This window comes from Lissotriton vulgaris, chromosome 1_1, assembly GCF_964263255.1.
Source record: "Lissotriton vulgaris chromosome 1_1, aLisVul1.2, whole genome shotgun sequence".
Classification (NCBI taxonomy): domain Eukaryota; kingdom Metazoa; phylum Chordata; class Amphibia; order Caudata; family Salamandridae; genus Lissotriton; species Lissotriton vulgaris.
In genome coordinates, this window is record NC_141685.1 from 1,097,945,733 (window position 1) to 1,097,970,426 (window position 24,694).

Sequence of the window (24,694 nt, forward strand, 5' to 3'; positions counted from 1 at the left end):
GATGCAGGCATGCCTTCACAAACGGGAACAAAGGAAATGAGAGCGACGCTGTAGCAGACCAATGATAAAGCCATGAGCAAGCTGTAAGCTCTTTGTGTGTAAACAGTGTCTCTAATCGACAGCACACATGTCTAGTTGTGACCTAACAAGGAAAAATGTAATAATTAAGAGGAGCCAAAAAGGAAAAAAATGGAAACCAAAGGACTGGCCTCTAGCCCAGACAGTGAAACAGTCATTTTCAAGCATATGTGCACAAGTGATGCCAATGCCGTTGCTTAAAGGGCAATCGATCCAGTAGCTTAAATAGGCTAACCTATTGCCCCATGCATATGCTATGCTATCATGTGGAGAGGCAGAATATGTATGACACTCCTATAGACCGAAGATGAGTGACCTAAAGACCCTCAGTATTTATTTGTATGTAGACTATTGTAATTACTTTTTTATTGAAGGTGCTTAGCAGACAATTACGCCTACCACCAGTCTCTTCTAAGAGAGTCTAATAAAAATTATCAGAGTACACATTTTACCCCCAATATTGGTCACGGGAAGTAACCAACACCAATATCCTTGCTTACTACGAAAGTATGTGATATTCTTTTAAACATAATGCGTGTCTTCAGGCTTGAACATGCTGTGATACGAGTCCCCCCTTAATGGCCTATTGGCTTTAACTTGCATTTATGTCAGGTGTACTACCTCAGTTATAACTTTTCATAATAAAAAATTAGACCAATGGCCTCTGTTATTTTTTCCATTGAAACAACAAACCATATAGACTTCATTATTTGTCACCATAATGTAATGGCCTTACTGTATTCCGTTTAAGTTTTCCCACATGGCAGCTATTGGTATTCAGTCAAATCAAATCAAATCATTTATTTGTTTCGAAGGTTAAAAACCATCATGAAAATACATAATCATCATAATACATAATCACAAGAAGGCACATTCTGATCAACATGACAATTGTTAAAAAGAAGACAGAGAAAAAGACATCCGGTTAAAAAAGAAAAAAGGAAGGATTTTGTTTGTGACAGATAAAAACCTGTGAGCAGATGTGATACAGGGCCCCCTATAACATTTCAGATACCTCCCTAACCCACCAATTCATCATCCCCTTGTGTTTCTCAGTTTAAAAACAGTTTTAAGGAAACTTATAACAGCAAATAGGGTTCGCGTTTCAGTGGCTCTTTGCAGGAACAATAAGGCAGCTTTAGCATGGATAATATTTGAGTCCTTCAAGGCGCCCACCAGAAATCTTTGGCGCGGTGTTTTATAAAAAGGACACAATAAAACGAAGTGAAGGGTATCCTGCGGAGACCTATTGTCGCAGCCGCAGGCACCCTTCTGCTCAATTGTTTGTGTAAAACCTGATGGATAAGCTAAAATATGGTGCAACAAATTGAGCCTAAAACGAGTCATTAAAAACCTCTCGTGCTGACTGTACATTAAAAAGAGGTACGGTTCCATGCCAACTTGATTAGAGACCAGGGAGTGGGCAACTGCCGAGGATTTAGTTAAATCCAACTCCCTCCTCCTGCCATTAAATTTATCCAACAATAGGCTTTGTACAGAGTGTCTAGCGTATATATCCACCCTGGTAGGGTCCAAGAATAGCATTTGCTCATCAATATCCCCCAGAGTATCTTTGACGTATTTCAGCCATGGGATTTGAAGGTGTTTCTCTTTCAGCAAGCAATCCTGGATGATCTGTCTGGATAATTCTGCCTTAGGATTTGTCCATATTTTGAGCCAGGCCATTATAGGTCTCAGTCTAATAATATCAGCAATATATGTGGTTCCCAGCTCCTCGTGAGTAATTGCTGCAGTGGTGCTCAGCGGGAGTTTTAGTAGTTTTTTTAGAAATTTATCTTCCTCACTTTGAATTAATTTTGCATCTCTGCAGCCCCACACTTCTGCTCCGTAAGTGGTCTTTGAGATACTCACTGATCTGTACAAAGTCATCACTTGTTCTGGGGACCAACGACCCATTCGACGTGCAAAGTTCAGTATGGCCCCATTAGCTGAGACTAGTCTCCTCGCCCTCTCCTCGATCAAAGGGGCGAAGTTTAACTTCTCGTCAAATAAAAGGCCCAGATATGGGAATGTTTTAACAGTGTCCAGGACATGATTCCCCAGTTTGAATACAAATTTCTTTTGAGGTTTCTTCCCCACTATCATGACAAATGATTTTGTCATATTGACAGAGAGGTCCAATTTCCTCATGAAATCCGAGAAACCCTTGATTAACAGTTGCAGACCAACCGCCGTTCGGGCTAGGAGAACCGCGTCATCGGCGTACAAAAGTACTGGCAGATGACGCGTGCCTACCTTAGGGCAGTCGGTTCCCAATGCTATGAGGTCATTCTCCAGGCCATTTATATAGAGGGAGAACAGGAATGGCGCCAGGATACACCCCTGCCTTACCCCGCCCGAGCACAGGAAGGGATCAGTACTCACCCCCCCCGCACTGTAGCGGACCTTGGCCGTGGTGTTCCAGTGTAGCTCCCTTAAGATGTTAATGAGATCCGGGTCAATGCCTAGGTTTGACATGAGTGTCCAGAGTTTGGCTCGGTTAACATTATCGAAAGCGGTTGCTAAGTCCATAAACCCCATGTAAATGGTGCCATCCGATGCCTTGGTGTACTTAGCGGAGAGCAAGTATAGGTTGAGGCATTGGTCGGTGGTTGACTTGCCTGTTCTGAACCCATACTGGGTGTCCACCAGGGTGTTATTGGTGTCAGTCCAATCTAGTAGACGGTTGAGAAGTGCCCTCCCTAGTACCTTGGCGGAAACGTCAATGAGCGAGATTGGACGGTAACACTGCGGGCTGTCCCTACAGCCTTTTTTGTAAATCGGGACAATCACCGCAGTGGACCATGATCTCGGCAGTCCCGTTTTAATTGCTGCATTCAATACCCTTGTTACCATTGGGGCCCATAGGTCAGTGTTACTCAGGAAAAGATCAGGGGGGGTCCCGTCCGGACCCGGCGCTTTATTTCGCGTTAGACCCAAGATTGCTTTGAGTACTTCATCCAAGGATAGTTCTAGTTTGTTTGCCCTTGGTCCCCTCCATATTCCATCACCAGTGTCTATCTCCTGTTGATTGTACAGGGATTTAAAGTGCGCAATCCACTGTTCTGGTAAGATGTTAGAGCTGATGACTGGGGAGTTTGAATCACGAAAGCATGGTCTATTTATGATTTTCCAGAACTGGGCATAGTCTTTGTTCTCGCCCGCCTCCCTTAGGTCTGCCCAAACTTCTTTTTGAAGAGTCCCTTTCCTGATCTTTACCTGGGTTTTATAGTTTTTTCTGCAGCGAGTGATTTCAACCTTGTCTCTTGGGGTTTTTTTCAGGCTCAGTTTTAAATCTCTTAGCGCTTTAGAGCAGATAGAGTCAAACCATCTTGGCGTGGATAGCTGCATTGCTGGTTTCTTGGTTGTCAGGAGTCTCTCAATTATTTTGGTCAGGTTCTCAAATGCCTCTACTACTCCTTTGTCCTCTGTTGTATGTTCTAAACAGGTCTCTATATGGGCTTTCCCTTCATCCACTAGTTTGACATAAAATTCCTGGGGATTGATTACTGTCCACCTTAAGCGTCTCCCTTGGGCAATAGGTTGAATTTCTGATTGGTGAATCAACCTTGGATCTTTTTTAGTTAAGTCATTCCCTTTTATTTCTATTATAATGGGATTATGGTCACTGAAGGGACTCCACTCTGTTCTTGTGTTTAAAATCTGATCTCTTGCACTAGCTGAGATCATTATATAATCTATTATGGACCCCCCGCCTTTACCCTTGAATGTCGGTATTAGGGAATCGCCTACCTTGAGCGGCGCTAAATCCATGACGTGAGTGAGGGCAAAATTTTCTATTAACTTCATCAAGGTTGTTCCCTCTTTACAATGAGTAAAGTGGGGACCCTTTTCTAATGGACAAGCTGACCAATCAGGGGTCGGGGGGAGTAATTTGGGGCATAAATGACAATTAAAATCCCCCATTAACAGAACAATTGGTTCTGGCCCTGTTGTCCTTTGCTCTAGTTCCTCACTTAGTCTGCTTTCCAGCTCCGCTAGTATTGGGAAGTTCCCTTCCACTAGTCCGGAGTTATAGAAGTTTACCAACAGTAGACTCTCCCCCTTATGAAGAAGTCTGACTGTTTGTATATTGTCTGAGAGACAATCTGGGTATGACCAGTTACCTTTCAGATCTAAGTCTACATAGACTACTAGGCCTCCTTTTGCTCTACCGGAGTTTGATCCTTGGGCGGATTTAAAAAAGCACTTATAGCCCTCCAATTGGCATGGGCCTGAGTCCTTAGCCCAAGTTTCTTGGAGTGCTATGACATGGAAACACTTTATGAATTCTAACCATTCCTTGCTTTTGAGTTTGGCTTCTAGCCCTGCGATGTTCCAAGAAAGGATGGTCAGACCCTCCATCTTGTCCTTGCCTTTTATTTTGGGTGTTAGAGTTAATATGTCCTCCCCAACTATTGGAGAATCTATTTTAGACAATTTGATTCCCCCCTGCCTCCGCGGTAAGTCTGGGCTCTCAGTTTGGGTGCTCTCCCCAGTCCCACGTACACCCCGTGTTTCTGGGCCAGAACAGCCACTGGTAGCCAGGCCTATGTCGCTAGTATTTTCTGGGGGTGTGAGTCAATCAATATCTTCTAGTGATTGGAATGGGGCAAATCTATTTGACCATTGTGCGTAATCTCGGGGGGGGGGGGGTAGGGCTGTTCAGGGCGGCTTGCTAGTCTCGGTCTGTGTGGGCGTTGTGCTCTAACCCGCGTCCACCCTCCTTCGTCACCCCCGCGATTATTATTCCTAAACCTAGGGTAAAAATACCCAAGTGGGAGTGCGCAAATGGTACTGGTTTGGTTCCTATTGGAATTCTTCAAGATATACTCAACCAAACTTGTATCCGTGAAGTGTGCAACTATGCAGTCACCTCTGATGTCTTTATTTCTACCTCCAATCCAGCTTGCCCTTCTTACACTTGCTATCTCTCCTCTCTCCCCATTATTTAAGGGCCTATGGATATTCAGCCACTTGGAGATTTTGGGCAGCAGTTGGTAATGGCTTTCTCGCTCATTTGGTCTAATTTCCGGGACCCCTGCAAAGATAACTACAAAAGGGCATTCCTCGGGGGGGAGATCTATGTGTGGAGCATTGTTGTTATAAAAGGGGTCAGGGTCTGTGTGACAGTGATTATAATTCCCTTCCCTCTGGGTGTGATCGTCTTGTCTCCATTGCATTAAAGGTTGTGGGGTGGGTTTCTCTCTTTGTGTATTATTTACCCCTTGGTTTTGTCTCCCTCTTGCGTTATCATTAATACCCCCTTTGGGGTTTTGATCAGTTTTGGGGGCCTCGTGAATCTGGACTATTTCTTGCTGGGAGTGACTAACACAATTGTTATTTTGCGCTCTCTTTGGGTGTGCCTTATCATTTGTGACTTCCTCAATTAATTGGGGTGGGTCGGGCGGAGTTTTAGTAAGTGTGTGTTCTAGAACCTTAGCTTGTTTGGCGAGCTCACACATTATTTTATCCACCTTACTTATAATGGGCTTTAGTTGTGCTGTGATGAATGATTCTAGTTGTTTTTTCAGATCCATAACTACCATGTCAATCCACCCTGGTGGTATAGGTTCTACTTGCGAGACATTTACTGCTATTGTGTGCTCTTGGGTGCATGTTGAAGAATTGTCTCTTACTGGTACTTTCCTCTGTCTCTGGTGTCCCTTATTTCTCCCCAGTCGCTTCCTTTTTTTCCTAAGGGTTATATCATTAAGCTCAGAGGTTTCTGGACCTGATGTTTGTGCACAGGGGATGTCCTCTGTATCATTAATTATTTGAGATACACTGCCCTGAGTATTTGGGCTATCTATTATTAGGACTTCTCTAGAGGGTGTTTGAGTAATGGCATTAAGGTTCGGCGAGGAGGATAAACTCCGTTCCATGCGTTCAATTTCACCTGTCACTTTCTTTAGCATTAAGTCAATTGCCGTTGGTTTGTTCCCTTTTACAAGGGCTCCCTCCTTTGTTGTTTCCCCCCTGGGTGGTTTCGGGGTGGGTTTTTTATTTGATTTATTCCCAGCCGATCGGGTGTTAGGATGGGTAGACATGATTCCCCTGAAGATTCCTGCCTATTCGCGACAAATCTATGCTGCGTGGATTCCTTCCACTCCTCTTTCGTGAGGTCAAAGGGTAGGACTAATGTCTTTCAGAGGGCTTCAATACCCTATACAGCTTCCCTGCGCAAACAAGCAGTACGGTACCTGGCAGAGTTCTCAGACGAAAGCGTTGGAGCCAAGGGGGGTGGCCCGTCCCGTCCCGTCCCTCGTCGTCCCCGGACGGCCACAGACGGCCCTGGTTTAATAGCGCCTCCGGGCGCGCTGGTACAGGAAGTGGGCGGAAGTGGACGCTAAGCCCTCTGGGAGCTGTAGTCTCCAGCCGCCGTGATGGAGTGAGGCGGCGAGACCACAGCGTCAGGGCCCCAGGAGCGAGGTGGCGTCCAGCAGGTAAGCGTTCGCTGGCTGGTGTGCTCCGTTTGCTGCCAGGAAGAAGATTTGACCCCCGTGTCTCCAGGGGAGAGCCCTGGTTTAATAGCGCCTCCGGGCGCGCTGGTACAGGCAGTGGGCGGAAGTGGACGCTAAGCCCTCTGGGAGCTGTAGTCTCCAGCCGCCGTGATGGAGTGAGGCGGCGAGACCACAGCGTCAGGGCCCCAGGAGCGAGGTGGCGTCCAGCAGGTAAGCGTTCGCTGGCTGGTGTGCTCCGTTTGCTGCCAGGAAGAAGATTTGACCCCCGTGTCTCCAGGGGAGAGCCCTGGTTTAATAGCGCCTCCGGGCGCGCTGGTACAGGAAGTGGGCGGAAGTGGACGCTAAGCCCTCTGGGAGCTGTAGTCTCCAGCCGCCGTGATGGAGTGAGGCGGCGAGACCACAGCGTCAGGGCCCCAGGAGCGAGGTGGCGTCCAGCAGGTAAGCGTTCGCTGGCTGGTGTGCTCTGTTTGCTGCCAGGAAGAAGATTTAAGATAAAAGTACAAATATCTGCAAAGTTACAGTTGGCATGACAACATACAAGCCTTCCTAAAACGACATAACAAAGATTATCAAAATGCAAATCTTCTATCCTGAGGGTTTGCCAGAGTGTAAGCAACAGCAAATACCCTCAGGCCTACAGACTCCTTATTGACTTCCCACCATAAACAACTCTAACTGCAAAGAGGCTTCCAGAATAACCCTTACGAAACATGGGTCACAGACAATCCTATATAGTTCATTTCATGTAGGGATGGATTATTAACAATGCTCTAATGACTTTTCAGTTGCCATTATGAATGCTATTTTAATCAGCTTTAACAAATGAAGACTGTTTTTGTCAGTTTTTGTCAGTATCCAGCGCTATGCGATCATACTAGAGACCTTTGATAGGCTTGTTTGCTGGGAGGTCTAGACTTTATTAAGTCTGCGTCCCTTGTAATCAGACTGCCAGACCTATCTCAGATGGAGACCACTACTTTCTGTATACGAATGTTCAAAGCTCATTTGGTGGAACAATGCCATCTTGGACACCAGACGTGTGCAGTGCAAATGGTGGCACTGCAGTGCCCACAGGTGAGAATGTTTGCTCAAGAGGCTTGAAGGACTGAGGGCCTGTTGGTTCAGATGGCCCACTTGATATCCTTCCTTCTGCCCTAGACTCACCAATAGCAGTCTTTGATAAATACTTTTTTATTGACTTTTATATTGCAGTCCGTGTAAAACACAATAATAACACAAACGAGTGCACCAGTAGCCCACATGACCCACCCGCCATACAGCAATAAGTAATGGAGAGATCAAGCGTCTATAGCACAAAATTCCAGCCATTTGCCCCATATCTAGGAGTGTTTCTGTAGGCAACTCCTGACTACGTGGATTAGTTTTTCGAGTTGTGCACACCAGTCCATCCCCCTGCGCCATTCTTTAGAGATAGGCAAGGCTTCTGATCTCCATTTTAGGGTAATGTCACGTTTCACCATCGCGGCTATTTCAGTTGGAGATCGATTTCTCCCCCCCTTTCTCCCTCTTGACCCCGTCCAAGATGCCTAGAAGTGCCTGTATGGGTGTAAGTGCGATGTGGGTTTAGAGTATCTGAGTTTGGACAGTCATGATTCGCTGCCAGTAGGTGGCTATGGGGACACTATGGAAGTTTAACCCTGAAATGGAGAATGTCACATTTGGGCTGCCCCAAGGATCTTCCAAGGGTGCCAGATCATGTCAGTGCCATTTTTTTCACATGTGGCTTTTTAATGTACAAAACTGTCTATTCTACTTGGTGAGATTTGGATTAGGATCAGATGGTGCTATCCAAATGTTCTTTGGCTAGGGATGTAAATTGAGAATTCTGAGCAAATGTCAGGATGCTACTTTTGTGGGAGATGACCATGGGTGCACACTGAGGTGCCTCCATCTTGTGGTGAGGGGAGTGTGCTTGTACTTTTCTTTTAAGCTGAATCTATTCTGCATTTGTACTTTTGTTGCTGTTTAAAATCTCACAATTTGTTTAAAAAATGAAAAAATACTTTTTTGTGAACTTTGCATTGCATTGTGTAATTATTATGGTGGTGCTTAGATTTCCAGCAACTGAAAATCTACATTCCCTCTCCATTAAACTCCACGGCAGACGTCTGTGAGCAAGAAGATCCAATCGAACATCCAAGCTGTGACCAAATCATGGCCTCCGAAGATATCCTCACGCTTACTGAATCTTTCGCAAAAACTAAGGTGGGGGGCGGAGAACTGAGCTTCAAAGGTCGTGGGCTGAAGCTGAATACAGCAAATGATGGTGAGCAAAATTTCTAGACATATGGAGTCACATATTGGCAGCAGGAATGTCTTACAACAGAATGGACACTAACCTGCTCAGATTTTTCTGTTTGATACTGAACAGGCCATCTGTGGGCAATGGGTAATCTACGTGGCAGGTTGTAAATCTCCGAGGGGTAATTATTTACACAAGCAGCAGGCTGCCTTTTGGGAGGGCCAAGGCTTTTCTTTTTGTGTAGAGCTGCCAGATTTGTCGAAGTCCAGCTTCTAAAGAGCTACGACTTCAGTCCTATCTACAACCCAATCCAAAGTGCTTCCTCAATGTTGTAGTGCCCACCTTAGTGGGCTGATTTTCATCCGCCCAGAAATCAAACTATGTACACAATGAATAGGCAACACTTAATAGTCACAAATCTCAATTATCGAAACCATTCGAGATAGAAAAGTTTCTGATAAAGCAGTTAATATAAACGTGCTCTTTATTTACGTGTTAAGTTCTTGACTGCTGTTTTTATTGTTTGACCAAGAACTAAACATGTAAATAAAGTACACGTTTTTATGGACTGCTGCATCAGAAACTTTTCTTTGAGATTCTGGACTATTGCCAATAAATGACCATTAGATGTTGCCTATCCGTAGTCTATAAACTCAGATTTGACAAAGCGCTCAGCTCTCTGCTAGATAGCCAGTAGGCGGGCCTTGCAGCACATGCGGGGTGCGTTCCAAACAGGCAAGTGGGTGGTGTTAAGCCAGGCATTGAAATTCCTCTAGAGTAGTAGCGGGATGCTGTGTTCATAGTGTTCTCTTTCATCAGGGGATGCAGCGCTTGGTATGGTAGGCTTACCTGGAAGTAGAGTCCATTGTATGTGGAAGGTATATCGTCAAGCTATGCACAATTAGTTCTAATTAGACACACTAGGCTTGAAATGTAATGTTTGAGGTACAGAAGAGCACTGGGAAGCAAATTATGTACAGACTGTGTGTTGTGTAGATGCTTCATGCCATAGTCTGTACTAGATCAGAATGACACACATCAGGAGGGTCCGCACTGGGTTTTAGCGAAGCTCACGGCTGTTGTGCAGGTTTTCTTTTTCTCCCTCTTATTGATTGACAGTGCAGGGTTTCTAATTTCTTCATATGTTTCCAAGCATAGCTAATACTTCAAGTGGTATGGAAATGAAAGCCCTTTATTAAAGCTTGTGATGTAGGACCCCCCTTTTTTCTCTGCAGTGTTCCCAGTTCATTTGATTTTTTTTGTTCTCTTTGGCATTTGATCCTAGGATTGAAGTTTCCACCTTGAGGTTCTGCATAATCATTTTGAAGGACCAGCTGGCACCTACCCCCCCTCCACCCAAAAACCAATTATATTGCAATTCAAAACTCCTATTTTTCATGGGGCAAATGGTGTAGTAGCTGAGATAACATGGATGTTGGTTCTGACATCAGTCTTACAGCTGGCAGAACCTGGCCAGGTGGTGCTCTAGGCAAGAGGTTAACTTCTTGCACCAAAACGTCTGGTTTTTGGTTTGCCCTATAGTCCTTGCCAGATTTGTCAGCTGTAAACCTCTTAAGCTTTCTAAAAGATGAGAGAATTGAACAGAAAAGACTAGCCTAGATGTTCAAAAGTGGGCCTATGGCTCTGGAATGGGTAAAATAAATGTTTCCATGTCTGCGCTATAGAGGCCTTCTGCTAGAATCCTTGGAGGAAGTTAACTAAAGTGTTTTGGCTTATATTACTTTGCATCTGTATTCAGTGCAGTGTTGCCCAAGGGCTGGTGCCAAACCTTCACCGTAGGAATCTACTCCTGTTGAACTGCTTCTGTGGGGTTCTGACCAACGCCCATTCTTTCAGGATCCACACCAAGAAACGTACACCCTCTAGATATTATCTCAGTAGTTAGTACTCTTTTCCAATGGACCCAAACTTTTTTTTTTTTTAAAGGCATTTGATTTTATGTTACACTACAAAATGCAAGAAATCCATTTAGTACACTGTAATATTGAGACAAGTATGTCTTCGTTAACAAGTACAGTATTACATGTGTACTCTTTCGACGTGTCTCAACTGCATCGTCATCACAACAGTGCACTCCTTTGAAAAGGTTCAAGGCAAATTCTTATAAACTTGAGTTTCCAGTGGGGATTCTGCAAATTTTTATTTGAGCAACACTTTAAATAAATCCACACTAGTTATGGTCTTACTGCTTCCCAAACTTGTCTTTTGAGATTGGGGCAATGATCTGCTTCTGCTGTGCAATTATCGGTCTCTTTTTGCTGTGTCTGTGTTGAACTTCTCCTTGGCTGTTACCTGGATGTTTCACATGGGTGAAATGCTTCCCAATAAACCAGTGCTGTGATTTATTCAATAGCTCTCGAGTTAGAACTAGAATTCATGCTTCATCATATTTTGTGCTTGACATTGTTCGTTCCTTACAAAGCAAACACAGGGAGATGATGGACGGAGTGCTGAAACTTTTCAGACACTCACCCCCAGTCACAGATCTGGGTTAAATCCATCATCATTCTTTAGCTCACTTCACCGCCTCAGTTCAGACCCAGCTATATGCAAATCCGTCTTGACCCTGTGCCTCATGGGAACACTCCAACCCGAACTGCCAAGCCAGGTCTTCCCTGAACCGGAAACAAGCATCCTGGGACCGGTTTCTGGATAGCACCCTTCATCAGCCAGGCCACCCAGGCAAAGTGAGCTAAAGAATGATAATGGATTCAACCCAGGTCTGTGACTGGGGGTGAGTGTTTGAAAAGTTTCAGCACTCCGTCCATCATCTCCTTGTGTTTTGCCTTGTTCACCCTAAGTTGGCATTGGTTATTTCTTGCCTGCTTCAGTGCTTGGATGGGGTAATAGATATTTTTATTAGATTTTCAATAAATAAACCATTAGCAGCCATAACTTCCACAAGGAGTGACCGGTTATGTATATTCCTCATTTGACCATATGTTCTTTCAATCCCCCTCGCACCCCTTTTTTCACACTTGCACCCCCTCATTCTTGTCCTGCCAATACATTATTACACTGCTCATGGGATGACAGTCATACCCCGTAGGGTTGCCAGAGTCCCATTTTTGGGGGCATCCAATTCTTGCATAGGCTTGCTTCTCTGCCAGCATGCACCAGTCCATGTCTTCTACCCAAGTGGCAACTCCTGGCACTTCAGGTGCCCGCTGTTTGCAGTATTTCTCTTAGCTACAGCAAGCCCCAACATCTGCAGCAGTTTGGTATATTTCGGCAGGTTTACACCCCCCATACATTGAGGACCAACGTTTTTACAGAGTGTTATAATTTAGTACAGAGTAACTACATATAGGATGTCTCTCACCTCCTTCCAGTAGCCCTGCAGTTTTGCTCAAGACTCGATTGTGTGAAAGAAGTCCTCTACCTCACCGCATCCTCAGATGTATTTTTTTGAGCAAACTTTCCCCATCTTGCATAGGGCCTCTCTAGTATAGCACGATGTATGCAGTATCCGAAGCTGCATTAAGCGGACCCCTTGATCGTATCACAATCGCCTGTGGGGACCTCAGTGCCTCTTCCCTACTTGCTGTCCTGTAGACGACATTCCTGTTCCAGTCTGCTCTGACTTTATCGATCACATCTGGCGAGTTGTGTACACTTTTCTTGTCGATCAGGGAGATTGCTTGTTTTATTAAGAGGTTTTCCTGAGTACCCGGTCTTCTAGTGGTGAGGATTCCTCTATTGTTGTGACTTTATGGATAGAGGCAGCTAATGTGTGCCTTATTTGTAGTTAATGGAACACTTCTGTGTACCAGTTGGTATTCTGTCTGAGCCTTTGAAAGGACATCAGGCCAGTCTTTTCACAGATGTCTCCCAGTGTGGAGATTCCTATCATAATCCAGTTAGAAAAGCCTTCTAGCCGCTCCACTTTCCCTAAGATGTCACTATCCCACAGTGGGGTCTGCCTTGTCAGCTTCTCTCCCAAAATCATGCTGCCAGCTGTTCTAGCACTACCCCAAAAAGCATTGGAGAGAGTGGGCCACTCTGCCTCATTCCTTTTGTCAGTGGGGATATTGTGGAGTTTGCTCAGTTCACTTTAACTTGGGCCATTGGTTGTCGGTGTAGTAGCTCTACCCAGCTTCAGTATTCCCATTCTAACCAAAACTCAATTTATAAAGGACTATTCCAGGTAATCAGATGCTATCTATGGATAGCACCAAAGCTAGCTCTGTCACTTGTTGAGTATCGTTCATGCAACCATATAGCCTTTTCAGGTGCAGCCCGCGGCTGCCGGACGGTCACGGACCCGGAAGAGTCTCTGAACTCATCTAGTACTAGTTCAAGTAAGTGTTTTATACTACCACATGAGTCATCTCTGAAAAAAATAATTTCACACGCAATAGCATCTGCAGGGCTGCTCTGTCCCCTCATCCTTCCTGTGTCAGTGAGCCTCCTGGTTTATCTGCGGTCTGATCATTGTCCTTTTATCACAGTAAATGCAGGCGGGGCCCCAGTGCTGCTCTGTCTGAGTCTCATTTTAGGGCACCACAGTAGTACGTTTATCTTCACGGGTCAGTGCGTGACAGACTTACCAGGCAGTGCTCTCTCTGCTCTCGGCACTGTGGCCGGTCGGGGGAGGGGGTATCGTCATTTCTCAGAGGCCCCCTGTCCGTTCTCATGATCAGCGTAACTATACACAGTGCAGTGCGGACCACGCATTGCAGATGATATGAGATGAAATCTCTGATAATTCATGAGACCGACACATTAAATCTGCAGGCGCTGGGCTGCTCTGTCTCGTCATCCTTGAGGTCAGGTTTACATCTGCAAGATCTGAGATTTCATTTCAAATTCAGCCACACTCAGTAATAATCTCAGCACTGGCCGCAGGGCTGCTCTATCATTCATCCTTCTTGAATACCAGTAATACTAATCACTTAACTAGAGTGTTAGCTTGAGACTACAGGGTGGTGCCGATGTGTGTTTTGCCACTAGGGGGCTCAGTCTGTAATGATGCTCTCAGGCCATAAATTGGATTCTTGCTTTAATTTAGATAGTACAATAAAATACAGGTGAGCGCCAGGTAGCAGCCGCTATCCAACTCCGCTGCTGTACAACTGCCCCTACATTCCAAAGATGCAACCATTACATTCTACCTGGCATCATAGCATTCCGACAATACAACTCGAACCTTAAAGGCATACACAGTAAAAAGGCAACACAACACATCCCCCTCTCTTCAATCAAAGAAGGAATACAACACCATAAATAAGTAATCACAAAAAAAAAAAAACAGAACAATAACAATAAATACAGATATAACTAAACGTCAAAAATAAATCATCTCATAACATAGTCCTTGAGCCAAGCGGGTAAGACACTTGTTCTTTTACCATAACCCCTCTCAACAAAATTGGATTCACCTTTGTCTTTGTTAGAAACACCATTGTTACAATCACTAGCAACCCTCCCCCCCCTCCCCCCTTAACAGGAGGACTGACCCACCAAAGGGAAGTCACTTACAGCTTCATTCGTGTTCCCATCTATATCCGCCAATTGTGCTTGTAAACAACTATCATCAAAATGGTCTTCAATCCAATCAAACTTATTTTGGTTATCTATAATCTCTTCCTCCAAACCATCATGCTGATTACGACAAATAGCAATACTTTTCATATTCCATACTTTTCCGTCACTTAGTCTCACAACATTTCTCAAAACCTCAATTACCTGTTTTTTTTTGGCTCAAATTGACTTTCACCCGTTGGTACTTTATAAGGTTTCCTTACCCGCACCCATTCTCCTACCTTAATTTCCACACATTTTGTGCCATGGTGGTTATCATAAAACTCTTTACTTTTAGAATGGAGCAACTCCAAATCATTCTTCACTGCCTTTGGAGACCACTGTGTAATTTTACCCTCCATTAACCAACCAGAATTGATTTTGCTCCTCGGTAAGCTTCCCCTCAGCATAACAAAAGTGGACAATCCTGTACTAGTTTGTGATGTAGTTCTGTAAGACCACACTGCCTTTTGTACTTGAACCTTCCAATCCATCTTTTTATTAACCGCTGCCTGAATTACTCCTTTGATCCCCCTATTGAATCTCTCAACTGTGCCATTACCACTTGGATTGTATAACTCAGTCGTTTTATGTTTAACACCACACTTTTGAAAATAACTAGCAGTCATGTGTGACAAAAATTGCCCCCCATTGTCAGTAAGGATACAAATAGGTAAACCCTCCATGATAAAAATCTTGTCCAAAAATGTTAACACACTCTGTGTGTCCGCTTTGTCTACAAATCTTACAATTGGCCATTTTGTAAATAAACAATAGCCACCAACCCAAACTCTTTCATTTCCCCAATAGGCCCAATGATATCCACTGCAATCGTTTCCCACGGAAGTTCCGGAATCAACCCATCACTCATGCAAGGTTTCAAAGTCTTGAGAGACTTATCTGCTGAGCTACAAACTTCACAATTCCTAACCAACACTTCCGTGTCTTTGTCCACACCTGGCCACCAAAACATACTTTTCACCATTATTTTGTTTCTCCCAATATCAAAATGTCCTCCGTGACATAATTCTAAAACCTTCTTCCTCAAGGAAACAGGAGGAACAACCCTGTCACCTCTGAAAAGAATATCCTTTTCTAAAGACAACTCCATTCTAACCTCCCAAAATGCTCTTAATTTTCCTTCGATAAAACATTGTCTTGGCCAATCCGTACATATATACTTCTTGATCTTTTTAAGTTCAACATCCTTATCCTGTTCTTCCAACCACTCTTTGTTGCTGATAGCAGGGGCCCCTGAATCATGAACTAAAGCAATACTAACAGTTCCCCACGGGTCATCTACACATTCTTCAAGTGGAGATGACAATCTAGACCGGCAATCTGCAATTATATTGTCTCTACCTGGCAAGTAAATCATTTTATAAATAAACTCTTTCATGCGCATTGACAATCTTGCCATTCTTGCTGAAGCTCCAGCAATACCATCTGATGACAACATTTTCACTAATGGCCGATCTGTCTTAATTGTAACTGGTTTCCCCCACACAAAAGCTCTAAAATGTTCCAGCGCCCACGCGCATGCCAACGCCTCCCTTTCAATAATGGGGTACCTGACTTCAGCTGGGGAAAGTGCTCTTGATGCAAAAAGGATAATCCTCTTTCCCCTTCACATCTTTCTGAGATAACACCGCACCAAATCCTTTATCGCTCGCGTCCGTTGTCAACAAACATTCAACATTAGGATCAAAACTTGCTAGTGCATTGACCTTTTGCAAATCAACTTTTACTCTATCAAATTCATCTTGGCATTCTTTTGTCCAAACAAACTTTGTATTCTTCTTAAGCAAATTCCGAATATTAAACACTTTTGACGCAAAATTGCTCACAAACTTTGCACAAATTTCTGCCATTCCAAGAAATGCTCTCACCTCTTCCTTTGTACTTGGCGCCCTTGAATTCACAATATTTTCAATCAATGCCGGCTTAGGTTTCACACCTTCCTCACTTACAATGTGCCCCAAATAAGATACACTTCTTTGGCAAAACTTACACTTTGATAACTCCACTGTGAGGCCTGCCTTTTCTAGGACTTCCAAAACCTGTCTTAACTTAGTCATGTTCCACCTTGTTCTTTGCAGCAACCAAAATATCATCTTAGAAAAATGCAATCATATCCATGTTTCCCAATAACCTATACATCAATCTCTGAAAGGCAGCCGCAGCTGACGCCAATCTAAAAGGCATTCGCCTAAATTGATAACACCCGAAGGGCGTGATAAAAGCTGTTAGATACCTTGACTCTGGATCTAACTCTACCTGATGGTATGCGGCGGATAAGTCTATAGTAGAGAACCATGTGGCACCCTTAAATGAAGACACCATCTCATTGATTTTAGGTAATGGACATTTTTCTACAATAATATTGTTATTTAGATGGCGTAAGTCTATGCATAGACTGATCTTGCCATTAGGTTTCCGTGCTACGACAATAGGACTGATCCACTCAGAAGCTTCCACCTCTTCTATGATCCCCTTTGCCAGTAGGCCTTGCAACTCCCCCCTTCACCTCATCTCTAATTAACATTGGGATGGGTCTAACTTTATGCACTTTCGGTTCTGCATTAGCCTTAAGCAGTATTTTATGCTCAAAGCCATTTAACTTCCCTAGCACAGCACCAACATCACTCAACTTGCTCTCCTCATCCATAACCAACACTTTTTCTTCACTGTTAGGGTCCAACATTATATTTAAATTTTTCTGATCCAACCATCCCAAAACTGATGGTCCCGCCTTAGACACATATAACTTTCCTCTTGTGCTCCTTCCTTTGAATAGGAATGAGAGCCACCTGTAACCCAGCATCTCAATTCTCTCCCCCGTATAACTTACTGGGCAAATATCCGAATTAACCAATTGATCTCCAATTTTTTCCCAAAACTTTTTCTTCCACACTTCCTCATTTACGATAGTCCAAGGTGACCCCGAGTCTGCATACACTTCCACAACCACACCTCCCAAGGATACTTTACATAAAGGTTTCCCTTCTAATGCTTTATCCGATATGTTGAGGACATAATTACCTCTCACACTTTTAACACATTCCTCTTCAACAACAACTTCTTCCTCATCCCAAATATACTTAACAATGCTACGCTTGAGGCACATTTTCGAAAAATGACCTATCATTCCACATATACCACATTTCTTATTAACAGCAGGGCATGTCCTACTAAAAGCCAAGTGTTCCTTGCTATCACAGCGATAACATCTTCTTTCTTCTCCTCTAGTATCTTTTTTCTGATATCTTGTCGGTTGACCCGTCCATCTTCCCTGTGAACCTTGTTGATATTTCATCTGAGTTCTGTTTTGTGGTTGTATTTTACAAACTGCGCCTGACGATTGTTCCTGTTCTGTTTCTTTTACCACAGAAGAACATCTCCCCAGCATTTCTGCCTTTCTCATAATAGCCAACACATCCTCTAATGGTGCGTCACCATTCACCCATAGTCTATCCTGTACCGTTGAGTTATTGTTATGCATAACTAATTGGTCCCGTAACAATTCATCGTGTAGAGTTCCAAATCTACAATCAATTGCTAATTTCCTCAATTCATCAATCCACTCATCAACCGTCTCTGTTTTGCCTTGCTTCCTTTGAAAGAACTTGTGTCTAGTCACTCCCATGCACACTTTTGGTGCGAAGTATTTATCCATATCCTTAATACAATTTACAAGACCTTTAAATTCACATCCTCCACTTTACTCATACGTGAATGTGTTTTCAGATCTATTGCTCCTAAAGAATGTAATAAAATTATTTTCTTTTGCTCCGGTTTCATCTTTTTTTCTTCATCAATTGCCTCTATGTAATTAATGAAATACTCCTTCCATTCAATCCATTTTATCTCAGGATGGGTACCTGTAGCCCAAAACGGTTGAGGAGTGCTTATAGTAAAGTTCTGTTGTGCCATCTTGCTCTCTGTACTTCAACTTGTGTTACCTACTATATTTTCACTAGAGTCTGCTCTCTCCATAAACTTCTCTTTTTTTTTTTCTTAAAATTTCTTCCGTATTATAATTACCACCCCGACAATCTCACCTGTATTTCTTCAATAATGTACCTTTTTCCTCAATATCCATTAATCTTCCATCGATAATTCCATTCGTCACGTATTTCCTTACTCTTCTGATTTCCTCACAAGTTTAACTTCTTCTGCTTTTCCAAAATGGCCACCGCGTAAGGTCACGTTGCGTGACCTTGCGCTATTGCATCATTTCCTCTATTGCTTATTTCCTCCTGCATTCCGATCGGCTCAGTCTCGCGCACAGCCCGTACCGAATCTCACCATCCGTTCGTAAAATGCAACCGAACGGAGATTCAACGGACAGTGTGCCTACCTCCCCAAAGCTAAGAGGTATGTCGCTTTTTGCCACTTCTGCTTACCGCCGATCCTCAGATGTGATCCTCAGATGTATTCCGATCTTGAATTCCACTTCTTATCAACTGTGTATAACAATAATCCACACAGTGATTACTCGTTAGTTAAAATCCATAAATATATTCAAAATAATTTCTTTACAACTCCGTGAATTCTTCTCCACGTTCCATCGTCGCCAATTGTAATGATGCTCTCAGGCCATAAATTGGATTCTTGCTTTAATTTAGATAGATTCAGAAAAGGGGGTGGTGATGAACAGAGTGTCTGAATTAAGCAGACCACTCTTACCCAGTCCAAAGATCAGGGCTTTATCCATCACCGTTTTTTAGCTCACTGCACCATCAGGATTCAAGCAAGCCGGGCAGACGATGGCTGAAATGCCAGAAAGCGGTCCCCGGAAGCTTGTCTCCTTTCTGGTGAAGAATTGGCTTGGTAGTTTAGTCTGCCCTGTTCCCATGATGCACTGGGCCAGGGACAGACTGATTTGGATATAGCCAGGTTCTGACCTGGGATGGTGCAGTGAGCTAAATAACGGTGATGGATCAAGCCCTGATCTTTAGACTGGGTAAGAGTGGTCTGCTTAATTCAGACACTCTGTTCATCACCACCCCCTTTTCTGAATCGTTTTTGGCCACTATAGGTGTGGCAGGGTATACTCGGACATGAGTCCCTTGCTCACTGCACCATCAGGATTCAAGCAAGCCGGGCCGACGACGGCTGAAATGCCAGAAACCGGTCCCCGGAAGCTTGTCTCCTTTCTGGTGAAGAATTGGCTTGGTAGTTTAGTCTGCCCTGTTCCCATGATGCACTGGGCCAGGGACAGACTGATTTGCATATAGCCAGGTTCTGAGCTGGGATGGTGCAGTGAGCTAAATAACGGTGATGGATCAAGCCCTGATCTTTGGACTGGGTAAGAGTGGTCTGCTTAATTCAGACACTCTGTTCATCACCACCCCCTTTTCTGAATCGTTTTTGGCCACTATAGGTGTGGCAGGGTATACTCAGACATGAGTCCCTTGCTCACTGCACCATCAGGATTCAAGCAAGCCGGGCCGACGACGGCTGAAATGCCAGAAACCGGTCCCCGGAAGCTTGTCTCCTTTCTGGTGAAGAATTGGCTTGGTAGTTTAGTCTGCCCTGTTCCCATGATGCACTGGGCCAGGGACAGACTGATTTGCATATAGCCAGGTTCTGAGCTGGGATGGTGCAGTGAGCTAAATAACGGTGATGGATCAAGCCCTGATCTTTAGACTGGGTAAGAGTGGTCTGCTTAATTCAGACACTCTGTTCATCACCACCCCCTTTTCTGAATCGTTTTTGGCCACTATAGGTGTGGCAGGGTATACTCAGACATGAGTCCCTTGCTCACTGCACCATCAGGATTCAAGCAAGCCGGGCCGACGACGGCTGAAATGCCAGAAACCGGTCCCCGGAAGCTTGTCTCCTTTCTGGTGAAGAATTGGCTTGGTAGTTTAGTCTGCCCTGTTCCCATGATGCACTGGGCCAGGGACAGACTGATTTGCATATAGCCAGGTTCTGAGCTGGGATGGTGCAGTGAGCTAAATAACGGTGATGGATCAAGCCCTGATCTTTGGACTGGGTAAGAGTGGTCTGCTTAATTCAGACACTCTGTTCATCACCACCCCCTTTTCTGAATCGTTAATTTAGATAGTACAATAAAATACAGGTGAGCGCCAGGGAGCAGCCGCTATCCAACTCTGCTGCTGTACAACTGCCCCTACATTCCAAAGGTGCAACCATTATATTCTACCTGGCATCATAGCATTTTGACAATACAACTCGAGCCTTAAAGGCATACACAGTAAAAAGGCAACACAACACGTCGCTGCTCGATCACGTCCTGTGAAGGAGGGGGGGGTCCGTTATCACTCACTCATTCCTCAGAAGCTCCTCTCATCATGATGCTCTCGACTCGAACCCAGATTTTGCAGGCAGAAGATGGGGGGTGGGGGAGAGGGGATTATGCAATAAACCTTCGGAAATGGGTAGCAAACAACCAGCAAGGTGTGAAAGAGGATTCCCATCTCCCACGAAAAGGCAATGTGCAAATGCAAAATGCTACTGCTTGGGTCGGAGATGATTGCAGATAACAAGCTTGGGAAAGTGAACAGGTGTGGTTTTAATGTGCTAAAGTGAAATGCATTCGAATATTGGAGCAAGGCTCTCTGGAGGAAGTTGATATGAACTAGTACAGTGCTAGATTCCTTAATTCTACAATAAGCTTACTTGCCACGTTTCATTTTTTTCACCGATTATTACCTGACTTTATACCATAATGTCCCATTCATTGAACATTGCTAGATTCCGGAATGCTGCAATTTGTGCACATGGCTTGATTCCATAATGTTCCAGTTAGTAGATTGCTAGATTCCACACAAGGGTTAGAAAAACAAGTTCCAGTCCTGGGCTATGAAGGAAGCGCCTACGGCTCCAAGCCGTTTCTTAGCACTTCATGTAAGCAGGCACAGAGCACAGCCTGTGATCAGGGAGCTCTGCCTCCCCCCTCACTGCCTGTTATTTATAGTAATTTGGTGCCTTTCACCATTATTTAATATCTTGTGCCATGCCGTCCCTTCTCTATCCTGCCGGTCTCTAAAAACGTTTGCTTTTTTTTTGTTTACACTCTTCCCGTCCCCTTTCTTTTCCAAATCACTTTCTCCCTTTCTTTCCTCTTCCCCCTCACCTTGCCACCCCTTAAACTTCACCCCACTCCTTCAGAGCACTGTACATAGGTGAGCGTGAAATCACCAGGCTCGGGCTTACATGCAACTTTGACCTAATATTTTACCAGCCCTCTGCCTACAACTGCCTCTGCTTCAATGTAAGGCAATGGGCAAAATATTATCTCCCAATTTTATTTACAGTCTCCCAGTTTCCACTTTTAAAATGTTGGCTTGTATACACGTCAACCACATGCTAACCACAGACACAGTAATCCAAATATTTCTTGCAGTGCAGCTTCTCCTAGGAATACATGGAGCTTCGATGCAGTGATATAAAATGTGGACCACTAGAGCTATGTAATTGTCTGCGGTTCGAACGCAAAGAGACGCTCACAATTGGGATGTGGAAACCATAACTGAGGGCTGCTGCATTAATCAGCTTGAGTATAAGTTTAACATGCTCTTTCCAAGAGTGCATGTCTGCATCAATTGCACGCCCCTCTCTCCCACCGTACTTCCCCCGCAACTCCCTTGTGTTGCTGCTCTGTCTTCTGGGCCTCTTGTGTTTTCGCGTTTTTTTGGAGGGGGGTGTCTAGGGAGTCATTTCTTTTTAACAAGAGTGCCAGCTGCTGCAAAGGACCTTTGGACCTCTCATTTCCCTATTTGTGCTGCTGCACACAGTGTATTTTATTTTTAGTTTTCTTATGATTGGTTTCACGTGGCACTACATATCTCCTTGCAGCACCTTCAGAGCGCTTGGTCAAGAGGTTTCATCCTCTAGACTCCGCCGACTCCTGAATGCTCCGTATGCTGTGTATTCCCGCAGTCTCTCTTATGTGTATTATTTTATTTGTTTTATTTAGCACAGCCTTCACCGAAAACGGCTTCAGAGCGCTGTACATGGGTGAGCGTGAAATATCCAGGCTCGGGCATACATGCCAAACTAACCAGATTCAAGCGGGAGATTTCTGTTTTCTGTTTTCTGTTTTTTTTAACCCGAAAATAGCTTTATTTTTCCAGCCTCCCACCTACAACTGCCTCTGCTTAAATGTAAGGCAATGGGCAAAATACTTTTACCAGTACAGCTCGGATGGGGGGAAAAAGCCATTGCGAGACTGTTGAGTATCGATTTAGATTCCGGATGAATTTCCCGATAGGTACAATTCACATTGCCCTTATTTAGGCATAGAAATCCAGCCCTTATTTAGGCATAGTCCATGCTACCCAAATACAGGCATGGCTACTTACATCCGTTAATCTATGTCACTACAAGTTCTTGGAAATCCAGACTCTTAAGCCTTTAGGACTTCCCCTTGCTTGGATATTGATTTCTCCAAGAACTAATTTATTATGCATGAACATCTATTCCTTAGGGGTTCATTCATGACGTTCTTATGCCTGACTTTTACGTCAATACTGGCATTCCTAAACACCTTCAAGGTATAAATATACCTTCAGTTGCAATGGCACGGCGCGGTTCGGTGTGGTTCGGCTACCTACTTGCATGACGCGGCTCACGAAGGAAGTCAACTTCCCAACTGACGCATTGACCAGACGCAGTCATCTTCCTCGCCGAGAATCCAGCTCCAGTGTTTCTGACTCTCCTTGCGGGGTGTTAGAGATCGAGTCCTGGTAAAGAGATACCAACCTCTCTCATTCTAAAGGTATGGAGCTGATTAGAACCTAGAGAACCTTTGGCAATTCTTGGCACATCTAAACTAAACTATAGCTGAACGGCACCTACTTCTTTCCTTGTACTAGACTTAGGTTAGGTACACTGGGGTAGAATTATTTTAGAAGCACCAGTTGAGTATTTTAGCCTGTTATTTATGTATGTATTTTTATATATGTCATAGCTACAGACCATGCTATTACAGTATTTTATATTACTGTTAACGCTGTACGCATTATACTTCACATTCTGTCTTACGATTGTAGCAGTTCATCTCTTGCATGAGAAATAGAACTGTTCAATAAACCCTTTTTATTGAAACGCCCGTCTATCTATTTCTATGCAACTCTGTAGAAACGAAGCATGCACGATTGACTGAGTAAAACTGTAATCTATTGTTTCCACGACTCTGAAGATATTGTTCTGACTCTAAGGGAAAAAAAGTTATGTTATGTTATGTTATGTTAACTATTTTTTATATAGCGCACGGATGCCGCAGCCAAGAGGCGTCCCGGCGCTTTGGAGATCTGAAAAACACAACACGATAAAAATAGCTGGACAAGAGAAGCAGACTAAACTGTGGAGAAAAGGAAAGTCTTCAAGGTCTTCCTAAAAAGAAGCAGATCTGAAATTGAGCGGAGAGGAGCTGGAAGAGAATTCCAAAGAGCAGCCGCCAGCACTGAAAACGAGCGACCACCCACTCTAGCCCTTTTAAAACGAGGCACTATGGCAAGGTTGAGACTAGCAGAGCGAAGTGCTCTGGTAGGAGCATAGTGCAGAATAGTCTGTGCAAGGATCGGGGGAGAGGCTAGGTTAAGGATTTTAAAAGTTAAGCAGAGGGCTTTAAACTTAACTCTTTGCTCAATCGGGAGCCAATGAAGATTGTGGATGGTTTGGCGAGCTGAGACAAATTTCGGGAGGCCGACAAGCATCCTGGCCGCCGCGTTCTGAACCCTCTGGAGACGGGACAGTTCGGCCTGGTTTAAGCCCAAAAACAGAGAGTTGGCATAGTCCAGTCTGGTAAGAACCAGAGCCTGGACCATAATCTGTCTTGTCTCAGCATCGAAAAATTTAAAAATGGGTCTCAGACCATGCAAAGTACCAAAACATACGCCAGCCACGCGTTTGGTATGGGAAATAAACGAAAGCTTGTCGTCAAACCACACCCCAAGGTTTCTGACTTCACTCACAGGGGTAGGCACAGGGCCAAGATCAGTAGGCCACCATTGATCTCCCCATAGACCACTTTCCTTACCGAAAATAATGACCTCGGTCTTAGAGGCATTTAGTAGTAATCGGTTGTCCGCCATCCAGCCAGCAACCGCTTTTAACGCTGACTGGAAGGTGGGGGCGTCCATGCTGGAGTCTCCATTCAGTGCCACCGCCAGCTGCGTGTCATCGGCGTATGACACTAAGGAAAGACCAAAACTATGGGCAACCTCCGCCAAAGGCTGAACATACAAATTAAATAAAGTGGGACTAAGAGCCGAACCTTGGGGAACACCCTGAAGAATAGAACGTGACGCAGAAACAAAAGGGGGGGTGGACACTTTAAAACCTCGATCCTTAAGAAAAGAGCGAAACCACT

The 24,694-nt window shown here is 44.3% G+C and overlaps 1 protein-coding gene across 1 annotated transcript in view; it reads left to right on the forward strand.

The window, feature by feature from the left end:
• The window catches only part of RANGAP1 (Ran GTPase activating protein 1), a 537,507-nt gene that overhangs the window by 45,698 nt on the left and 467,115 nt on the right, over nucleotides 1-24,694 (forward strand). The window contains exon 2 of the mRNA XM_086963527.1: nucleotides 8,617-8,829. Within this exon, the coding sequence (XP_086819653.1) occupies nucleotides 8,718-8,829 (112 nt within the window). The 5' untranslated portion in view covers nucleotides 8,617-8,717. The remainder of the gene's footprint in view (nucleotides 1-8,616; nucleotides 8,830-24,694) is intronic.